Genomic DNA, 11209 nt, shown 5'->3' with positions numbered 1-11209 from the left:
CCAAAATAAAGTGATTATTATTATCGCCGGCAGCCGGCAGGTGTGTCTGATTGCACTGATTGGAGTGTGTGTCAGTGGGCTTGATTGCTCCATCTGCGAAAAGCAATAATCACTGGTGGTTATCGAAAAATAATTCACAATAATTTGACCAATCACGCATTTCGCCGAATGTTAAAACGCCATGTAATAAAGTATGATATCCAGGCTTATAAAACATGGGTCACTAGCAGCAGGGGAAAGGGTGTGTCCCAAACCCAGTCACCTTTAATCACACACACGAAATGCAAATACGAAACGTCATGATTCATCTACGCCGTACAAGCAGACAAAAACACGATTGGATTATGAGCAGGCTTCGAGGGATGACAAAGGGTGTGTTCTTTTTTTCTTCTTCCTTCTCTTCTCTCCCATCACTTGCTAATCAAATTCACTATGCGAGCCTCCGATGGATTCAATTAGATCCTTCTGAAATTAAAGTAATGATTTGAATCGGGTTTGTTCATCCACCGCGATGATAAGATTGACACGGAGCAACAACTGAGCAGTAATGAGTGTCATCTGAGCCAGTTGTTCATGTCAATTCCGATGGCGGGGGACCACGGCGATATTAATTACCCCCATCTGATCGGACCTCTAGGACGTGCACGCCCGCTCCTGCCTTGTACTGTTCTCCCTGACGAGGCTTCGTTCTGGCAGCGCCAGAAAATCACGTCGGGGAAGAAATTGGGGTTGAAAGACAAAGGTGAAAGGTGTAATTAAATTCAAACTTGATTCTGACATTTGCCGCAGCGGCCCAGGAAAATAAATCAAGGCTGAGGGAAAGAGAAAGAAAAAAAGCCCTGAAGACTAAGACTGTCTCTCTCTTTTTTCTTTTTTTTACAATGTATTTGACTGTATAATTTCTCTTTGATGTCAGTTACTGTAGACCAAACAGTCAGAACAGGGGGAATAAAGTCGCCGTCAATTAGCATGAATTCACAAAGCTCTGCTGTATCTGCTTTACAGTCTTGGATTTACATTCAACACAGTTTATGTGCGCTTGATATATTGTGTTTGGAGCAATAGAGGGACGCAGGCATGTAATCCCCGAAGTGCAGTTGTGGGGCGCCCCGTGTGCACAGTGAGATAAATGAAACAGACCAGAGTGTGTGTGTGGAGGGAGGGAGGGAGGAAGGGAGGGAGGAAAATGAGGACTGGGCACAAATGTATGTTCTCTCCAAACAACACACACATACACACACTCATACTTTTTTACTCTATTTTACAAACGTATGGAGTCTGCAACAAGCATTCCACTGCATATTGTACTTGTACGACGTAGTATGTGACCATTAAACCTCGTTGTGATTGTTTTTATTTGATTTACTGTAAATTATCAAATTTAGAATAAATTTTTTAAAGGGGACATGCATTATAAATGACTTTTTCCAGTATTTAACATTATTTTATAGCAATAGGGGTTAGTATCAATGGGTCTGTGTCTCTAATTACCATATTGACTCATCAGTCTAGTCTTGAGTTCACGAGATCTTCCCTCACTCAACTAAGCTGTTCTGATTTGACGTATTGCTGACGTTAATAGGGTACTGATTTGCATAACTAACGCCCCCTCTATGGTTGACAGCGACAGCAGAGCGAGTGGAAATATCTTCACTTCCTCAAACAGAGCGAGGCAGAGAGAGAACATTTACATTTAGTCATTTAGCTGACGCTTTTATCCAAAGCGACTTACAAGTTCTGTACGATAAGTCATCAGGAAGGGTACAACTCTATCAGCTGAGTAACAATGTTCATCAAAGTGTTGCATGTTACAGTGTAGGTTAGTTTATTAGGACAAGTGCATGACAGTAACGTTAGTTAGGGTTAGAGTTTTTTTTTTTTATATATATAAATATTATTTCAGATAATGGTTGAAGAAGTGCGTCTTAAGTCGACGGCGGAAGATTGGACGGGTTTCGGCTGTCCTAACTGGGGTGGGTAGTTCATTCCACCATTGTGGGGCAAGGACTGAGAATAGGCGGCATCTCTTTGATGACCCTCCCGGGGCTTGGATAGGAGTAGGTCTGAGGCGGCCAGAAGATGCAGAGCGTAGGGGTCTTGAGGGTGTGTAGTTAGAGACCATTGACCGGAGGTAGGCGGGAGCGGTTCCCTTTGCCGCACGGTATGCTAGGTCGAGGGCCTTGAAGCGGATACGTGCAGCAATGGGGAGCCAGTGCAGGTCCCTATGAAGTGGGGTGACATGGGCCGACTTCGGTAGGTTTGAGATCAGGCGGGCCGCTGCGTTCTGAATGAGTTGAAGAGGCTTGGTGGCAGTGGCCAGGAGGCCAGCGAGCAGTGCGTTGCAGTAGTCGAGGCGGGAGATGACTGTTGATTGGACGAGGAGTTGGGTGGCTTCTTTTGTCAGGAAGGGGCGGATCCTTCTGACGTTGCTCAGGAGGAATCTGCAGGTTCTGGTTGTCGCTGCGATGTGAGCAGAGAAGTTCAACTTGTCGTCGAGGACAACACCAAGGTTCTTGGCGGTCGGGGACGCAGTCACAGCTGCATTCTCGACTGTGATGGAAAGGTCGGTCAGGGGGGAGGATTTGGCCGGCAGGTGGAGCAATTCTGTTTCGCTTGGGTTCAGTTTGAGGTGGTTGGTCGTCATCCAGGCGGAGGTGTCGGACAGACAGGCCGAGATCCGCTCAGAGACGTGGATATCTGAGGGAGGGAAGGAGAGGAAGAGTTGATTATCATCGGCATAACAATGATACGAGAAGCCATGAGACGTGATAATGTTACCCAGTGATTTAGTGTAGAGGGAGAAGAGAAGGGGCCCTGGGGGACACCCGTCCGCAGGGGGCGGGTGGCCGACAGGGTCCCTCTCCATGACACTTGGTAGGAGCGGTCATTGAGGTATGATGTCAGCTAGGTCAGTGCAGAGCCAGCCACTCCCATTCCTGCGAGGGCCGCGAGGAGCGAGAGAGAGGGAGAGAGAGAGATAGAGAGGGAGAGAGAGAGAGAGCGATGAGCTTCTGTCGGGGAAACAAACACATACACATTTTACACACAACCTGACGCGCGGGGCTTCTCCCTGGTAGAGAGAGAGAGAGAGAGAGAGAGAGAGAGAGAGAGAGAGAGAGAGAGAGAGAGAGAGAGAGAGAGAGAGAGGACTGCGGCGCAGGAGTGTGTGAAACACAAACACACACGCATTTACACACACAACCTGGACCTCGCGGGGAAGCAGTGGAGAGATAACTTTATGCTCTGTGTCCCTCTCCCCCTCTCTCTCTGTCTGCCAGTCGCAGACTGTGGGTGACTCTCACTCAAAGCGCTTATGGGCGGAGCCCATCCAAAAATCCAGAGGCTGAAAAATGACGCTTTTGAGTACTTGATCAAAAATATAAAACAGTGAATTCTTTTGAAGAAAAAAAAACTCTGATGTGTTCCATAGACTCTCAGGAATTGTGTAAAGTTGCCCAAATAGTGCAAAGAATAGCAATGCATGTCTCCTTTAAATCTAGTATTTTCTATATGTTATATTCAACTGGCATTATGTATAACCAACAGTACTAATGTTTCTTGGCTGACAGGTTGAGGTGTTATGATCAGGTGGTGTGCACATATTTTGGGCTTCGTCTTCACAGAAGTGGTAGAAATTAGGTTTGAAGCAAAACCAGATGAAACGCCACCGATGAATTAATTGACCATTCAGTAAAAAAATACCAGTATTTGGCTGGTGGCAGTATTTTAATCTCCCACTCTGATTGGTACCCATGATGCAACCTGGCCAAGCTTGTTCCATCACTGTTCTGACCCGTTTCCTTCTCCATCTGTTCCACTGTAGCCATGGACATGCCTGCTGAGCTGACGGCGTTGAACATCACTCCACAGGGAGCCCTCCTGAGGTGGACCCCCCCTCTGTCCAGTGTAGACAACTATGTACTCACATTGACACACAACCAGGGTAAGATTACTCCACTTAGCCTGTATACGGATGGGTGTATGGGTGGATGGATGGACCATCAGTTTTACTGAACAGTATACACCTAAAGCATCAGTTAGAAGTGATGGAAAGTGGAAATATGATACCTTTTAATGAATTTAAAACACAGTTTGCACTGAAAGACAGCATTGTTTATCTTATTTACAAATACAATCTGTTATTAAATCATCGTTGTCTAAAGGCATAGATATTGGAACAAATAGAGTTTTGGAAGAGACATTAAGGAGAATTACAGGCAGGAAAGGCATTGTCTCTGCAATGTATAAGCTATTCAACCACCCCTGATACCAATACCCAAACTAAAGTCCAATGGGAGCGAGACATGGGTATACCCATATCTGAAACACAATGGGAAGCAGCACTTAGGAATAGTACTAAAATATCAAAACATGTTGGATATAAAATTGTATTTACAACTAGACAATTCCGCAGGGGAAATTGTGAAAGTGTGGGTGATGCCTGTGCACCGCGGCCAATGGGAGAGGGTCTCTCACGAGTCTCTATGACAAACGGTTCAAAAGATACAAAAAGGGGGCACGGCCTAAGGACGTGGTCAATATAGACCAATGACAGAGGATATCCCTACTGAGTACAATGGCACAACCCGCAAGTCTCTACGACAAACGGTTCAAAAGATACAAAAGCGGGGGCGGCCTAAGGATCGGGGGAGTGGTCAACATAGACCAATGAAAGAGGATATCCCTACTGAGTACAATGGCACAACCCGCAAGTCTCTACGACAAACGGTTCAAAAGATACAAAAGGGGGTGTGGCCTAAGGATCGGGGGAGTGGTCAACATAGACCAATGAAAGAGGTTATCCCTACTGAGTACAATGGCACAACCCGCAAGTCTTTACGACAAACGGTTCAAAAGATACAAAAAGGGGGCACGGCCTAAGGATCAAGGGTTAATCCCCTGAAGGGGGAGGAGCCGAACAATGGGGGCGTGGTCAACATAGACCAATGAAAAAGGATATCCCTACTGAGTACAATGCCACAACCCGCAAGTCTCTACGACAAATGGTTTAAAAGATACACAAAGGGGCACGGCCTAAGGATCAAGGGGTAATCCCCTGAGAGGTCATGGCTAAGTCATGGCAGTACTGAGTTGATTGACACCTCCCTCTGAGTCATGCACAGGATTCAAATCCTAACTGACACAAATCTATCCCCAATGTATTTCAATGAGGCTGTGCTTCCTTCACTCTCACAATGATTAAAGCAAAACGATAAGAGATGAAGCTTAGTATTATTAATATGAGCACTTGAGGACCTTCCTGGAGGGTTATGTGCGATATTGTGTAATTCCGTCGACAATTGTGGCCTGTGTGGCGATCGGAAAACAAGGGAAGGAACGGTAAAATCACAGATTTCAGCTAGAGTGGAGAGCCCATTAGTGTCTATGTAGAGCATGACTGTCAAATAAATGGCCATAAGTTGAGATAGAAATGTCCAATTCCATTTATTTAGATCACTGTCGCAGTTTACAAAAGGTGAAGGTAAAACAAAGAAATGCAGCTTCTACACTCTAGTTCTGAACATTCCGCCATTCATTACATATGGACCAAAATGTCCCGTTTAAAGTAGATTTGTAGCCAAACGGTGCAGTGAAACGTTCCAAAAAGTAATAGCAACTCGAGTTGGACCAAGTCGGTCGTTTTGATACCTTACACTTGTGTGGCTTGTGAAAGCTCTGGCAGGGGTTACTGGACAAAAATCGGCGAAATAAAGAAAGAAATAAAGATACAATATAGATTACAATAGTGTGGGTGGGGGCGGTTAGGTGGCGTAGCGGAGATTGCGTTCGTCACCAACCCCGGAGCTGTGAGCTGGATTCGCCTGTTCGAATCCAGCTCACAGCTCCGGGGTTGTCACCAGCTTGGCTGGCCGTTCACACTAATACAATTGGCAGTATTAGAGGGTGGGAGAAGCTGGCGGGGTGGGTCCGGGTCGTTGTAAACAGCGACTCCTACAGTTCGGTCGGGGCGCCTGCTAAGCGCGGATGGGACCTGAGTGGGATAGTGTGATCCTTCCACACGCTACGCCCTCTCGGAGAATATCCGCGCTGCCAGGTGAAAAGAAGCGGTTGATTGGCTGGACGTGTGTCGGAGGAAGCACGTGATAGCCTCCACTCTCCCAGATGATCTGACTGTGGGGAGTAAGTGCGCAGCTACCAGGAAGGGGATTGGGAATTGGCATAACGACTAACATTGGGATGGGAGAAAATCGGAGGAAAAATGGAGGGGGAAAAAAGATCAAAACAAAAAAAACAATAGTGTGGGTGGTCACCCACACTAATTAAAGATACTACACAGGGCCTATATAACGCCCTGCACATTGAATACAATTGATCACACACTATCCAAATTGTGCTGGCATGGGTGTGGAGTAGAGGGTACACTCATGCACTTGTTGTGGTACTGCCCGCTTGTTAGGCAATTTTTGTTTGACATTGCTGAGGACCTGTCAGTTACTCTCCAAATTGACATTAATCCTTGCCCTATAACTTGTACATTGGGCGTAAAAATGGTCACTGCTCAAGCAAAGATTGTAAAAAATATTGTAGCATTGGCCTTTCTAGCACTGATTATTTTATTGAACTGGAAAGAACGCAAACCGAACTGCTTCAGTGGAGAATGCACCCTCCTTATTATTATTAAATTAGTATTATTATTTTTTGGTCGTATCATGTTTGTATTGTCTTGTTTGTGAAGAATGCATCAGTTAGTTTTACTCAACAGTATAATTGTACGTAGACCATCAGTTTTACTCAACAGTATTATACTTAGACGGTCAGTTTTACTGAACAGCATAGACTTAGACCATCAGTTTGGGGTTACTGCACAGTACATTTTACTCAAACTGAGTACATTTTACTCGAAATTTACTGTGTGGACATAATTATTGAAATATATAATACATGTTTCTGGATGGATGGATGGATGGATGGATGGATGGATGGATGGATAAATGGATGGATGGATGGATGGATGGATGGATGGATGGATGGATGGATGGATGGATGGATGGATGGATGGATGGATGGATGGATGGATGGATGGATGGATGGATGGATGGGTGTGTGGATGGATGAATTCATCTACAACTATAAAGTGACCTAGTTTACAGAGAAATTTCCCAGCAGCTATCAGCAGGCATGATAATGTACATTGACCTACATATTGAAATACGCCTTGAAATCAGGATCTGGAAAAGTACAGAACTTTGAAATGCAAATTATAATCTGATGGGATCGAACCCTCAAAAGTTGCATAAAAGTGCCTCAAAAACACATTGGAAAAGAGAAGCCATTTTTCAAAGCTGCATCCCATCACTAACCCAGAGACACTCAGAAACATCTATATTTTACCCAGACTCGATGTGTAATTTGTACCCAGACTGAGTGGACGGCTGCCAGGCAGAGTCAGCTCACATAGGAACAAAGGTCTGTACACTCCAACCAGCCCCCAGCCAACGTCAGCTAGTCGATAGCAGCTTTCATCAGTATCACCACAAATTATACCTCCGAACCACTGCAACCCGCCGTGCTGCTGCCAATGGGTTATTGACGCTTTGGTGTAGTCATCATTAAGTGTCCGTTGTCGTTTAGTCAGCCCCGCTGGTTCACATGTGTGGTCCACTGCTGTGAATTATTTACGTTGGTTTATCTTGTTAACCTGTAATTTCTCATAATCCATTCAGACGGGTGTGTTTGTAATGAGCATGCGGATTGGTAATAGCATGGTCATTTATCTATATTAGATCTTAATAGAATGGTCATGCAAACCATCATTTGTGGATTGGCTGTACATTTATTTATGAAACGAGCTATTAGGAAAAATGCTATAGATGGGAACCATGCATTTGTTACTGATTTGCATTTTCAGTATGCACAAATATTAAATTAATTTGGGAATGCAGTTTGGATTGCAGTTTAACAATGCACATGGACCACATACTCCCAGATTTAAAGCAAAAATACTGTACATGCTGTAGAGACATAGAGAGACAAAGATTCACAAATAATAAGCTGGTAACACTTTAGATGATGTCAATCAGTATTTGTGAACACAAACAAGTTCCTCCAGAAGCTCAAAACTAAGGCTCTAAATGTTGTTATTTTTATCTAACTACTATATAAAGGAAGGAATATCTGTCTGTCTGTGTGTGTCTATATGTCTGTCTGTTTGTCCTTTGCATATCTCAACAACTGTTCATCCATCTGATAAACACGTTCGGCGGATGTATTGCTGAGGATCCAGGGGGGTCTGTTGTTGAATTGTGTGCTATTTGGCCAGATGGTGGCGCTATAGTGCGTGTTTATCCTGTGCATATCTCGAGAACCATTCATCCGATCAACTTCGTGTTGGGTGGGTGCATTGCCGAGGACCCAGTGGGGTCTGGTGTCAAATGTGGTGCCATTTGACCAGATGGTTCATCCAATTGAGATTGTCAATTGGATTTCTATCCATTCTAATTCCATGGTATTCTCTCTCCTGTAGTGGCTGCTGATACCTTTTTGGTAGAAGGGACTAAACAGGAGTACCAGCTGTCCCAGCTGAAGCCCAGCACCACCTACTCAGTGGCTCTGTATGCCACCAAAGGACCGCTCACCAGTGGCACCATCATTGCCAACTTTCAAACACGTATGTATATCCATTCTATTTCATTTACGTTACGACCAGTGTTGCAGTGCTATTTTTTGGGGGGAAGTGGAGAAGCGCAGACAGTGCCTGACCTGTACCGCCTACCTTTGGTTCATCATTTGAAAATACAAAGAAGCCCTGATTTTTTGAACACTCGGTCACTAGTGTAATCAGAAATGTATACATTCCCCTATCCCTGGGATACGTGATTGTTTATTAATTTCATCAGTCATCAGTCAAGTCAGACAGGTCAGCCATTTTTGATGCATGATACATGGAAACATTGACCATTGCAGGAATCAAATCTGTGACCTTCCGGTTACATGATGGTCTCTCTAATCACGTTGCCACCCTGTTGCTTGCAGCACCTCTGGAGCAAGTGTAGGGGAACAGTTTTCTTGCTGGGTTTTGAACCTGCGTAACTCTTTTGGTTCCACTAATGTCTCAAACTAAAGAACTGGCACGCTCAACTCAAATGTTTTCATAGTATAACGGGTGCCACCGACGCATAAATCACATAAGACACTTGTGGGCGTGACCCTTATTAAATAGTAGCCAGGAACTTGCGGCTCTATAACAAAAAGCTGATACAAATCATCAAAACAACATCATCAAAAATCCATTATTACGAAAAGATATATATAATAATAAGAACATTACAAAAGTTCTAGTAACGCTGAGGAAAGCATCGGGCTGCTACGCATCCCTGATTAATGATGCGGCGCATTCATAAAAGTATTGCTTACTGACGACTCTGTTTTGCTATTGTCCACTGTCCACTAATAGTCTCTGACAGGGGCACCCTGCTGATTAATGGATTCCATTGTCTAGACTCTAAGGTGTGACTTTGAGGGTTTTCTCAGTTTTTTTTTGGTATACAACACTCCCCTTAACCTCTTCAGCCCGGAGCCCTAGTTTTTGAAAATCAGCCTAAAATACATACCTAAGTAAATGGAAGATTGCTCCACTTCTACAAGGTCCATTTGCATGTGCTTGGTATCTATGGACATCTATGGACCTCAGTGAATGTATTCCCAGTGTCATAAATATTGTGTCTATTACTAGGCTTGCTTAAATTGTGATGAAACAAAGAATATGAATTAGGATTTTTCTTTGGATCTTTGACAGTGAATAACACCATGCTAATAATGACCAAACATGAAAAACTGCCACTGAGCTCATTCAGTACCTTCCTGAGATCATGTGTACAAATCTAATGAAATTAATAAAGGGAAGATGATTAAACAGAAGGTTTTGTAGATAGAGTACTGATTCTGCCATCCGGACCCATGCAATTTGAAATATTATTATAGAATATAGAATATGAGGCCTATAAATGACCTTATTATAGCCAACTTGCACATCTATGGATCGGGCCAAATCTACTCTTTCCAATGGCAGAGTTCCATTTGGATTTAGTATCACCAGGCGTGCATGAAGAACCGAGAATGAAATCTACTGTAAATACAGTCCGCTTTTTATTTTTGCGACAGGTCCGCCATTTTGAAACCGTTTGCAACAAGGATTGTTGCTAAATGGTAAATGGCTGCTTTTTTATATATAGCGCTTTTATCCAAAGCGCTTTACAATTTGTTACTCACATTTTACCCATTCACTCACACATTCACACGGCGGAGGCAACCATGCAAGGTGCCAACCTGCTCATCGGGAGCAATTAGGGGGTAAGTGTCTTGCTCAAGGACACATCGACACGCTGCCCGGGAGGAGCGGGAATCGAACTGGGAACCTCCGGATTGCCAGACGACTGCTCTACCTCCCGAGCCACTGTCGCCCCATAATGTTCACAGAAGGTAGACACACTAACTGCGCTCCAATCTATATGAATAACGTTCAGTTTTGTGATATAGTATCCCGAGAAATAAGAGAAATAAAAACAATGTGCTTGCTTGAGGCTAGAATTTCCTGGGTACTGTAGTTTTTCTAAATGTCAATGCTTATTAAGAGCTCTGGATGCCCTGTGCTCATATGACTACAAATCATCATCATTCTGCGATTCAAAATGGCAGACCTCCGTGAAAATATTATCACATTTCAAAAACGAAAATCTCACTAATAACATTTTAACCTATTGGTAAACAAACGTATTGCTGAAAATAATACACTATGACTGCTGTTGAGACATTGGGTCTCATTCCCCAAAATGTTCCAAAGAGTTTTCTTGGAAGACTTATCTTGGAACCGACTGAGACAGAATCAATGACAAGTTCACTCTGAGTCCCGAACGTGCTGGTAATATGTCTTAAGTGGCTCAAACGGTCGCACCTGTGATATGATCTGATATCGGCTTGGAGAATGACACCATGTCTTAAACTCGAACGCGCGTTCCCGTCTAGGTCATTTGCATACAAAACAACGCCTCCAGAGCTCCTTATAAGGCAAAGTAATGATGCAGCCGGTTAGAAAATGGATGCGGAAGTGCCTTGCGAGTCTGGGAGAAATGCCGTCTGGGAGAAATGCAAGTTGCGACCCATCGAAATGAGATTAGATTAATGTATTGTCATCATATATAGTACAGCTCGTGGTACACCTGCCGCAGCTCGCACGCACACACACACACAC

The 11209-nt window shown here is 44.0% G+C and overlaps 1 protein-coding gene across 1 annotated transcript in view; it reads left to right on the top strand.

Annotated features, from left to right (window-relative positions):
* tnr (tenascin R (restrictin, janusin)) overlaps positions 1-11209 on the top strand; it is a gene marked incomplete at both ends in the record, with an annotated part of 302941 nt that overhangs the window by 192679 nt on the left and 99053 nt on the right. Inside the window, 2 exons of the mRNA XM_084327726.1 lie at positions 3824-3943; positions 8486-8629. Of these exons, the coding sequence (XP_084183852.1) occupies positions 3824-3943; positions 8486-8629 (264 nt within the window). The remainder of the gene's footprint in view (positions 1-3823; positions 3944-8485; positions 8630-11209) is intronic.

The sequence above is a fragment of the Notolepis coatsorum genome (assembly GCF_963971535.1).
Source record: "Notolepis coatsorum genome assembly, chromosome: 13".
Taxonomy (NCBI): Eukaryota; Metazoa; Chordata; class Actinopteri; order Aulopiformes; family Paralepididae; genus Notolepis; species Notolepis coatsorum.
This window is presented reverse-complemented; position numbering and strand designations above follow the sequence as displayed.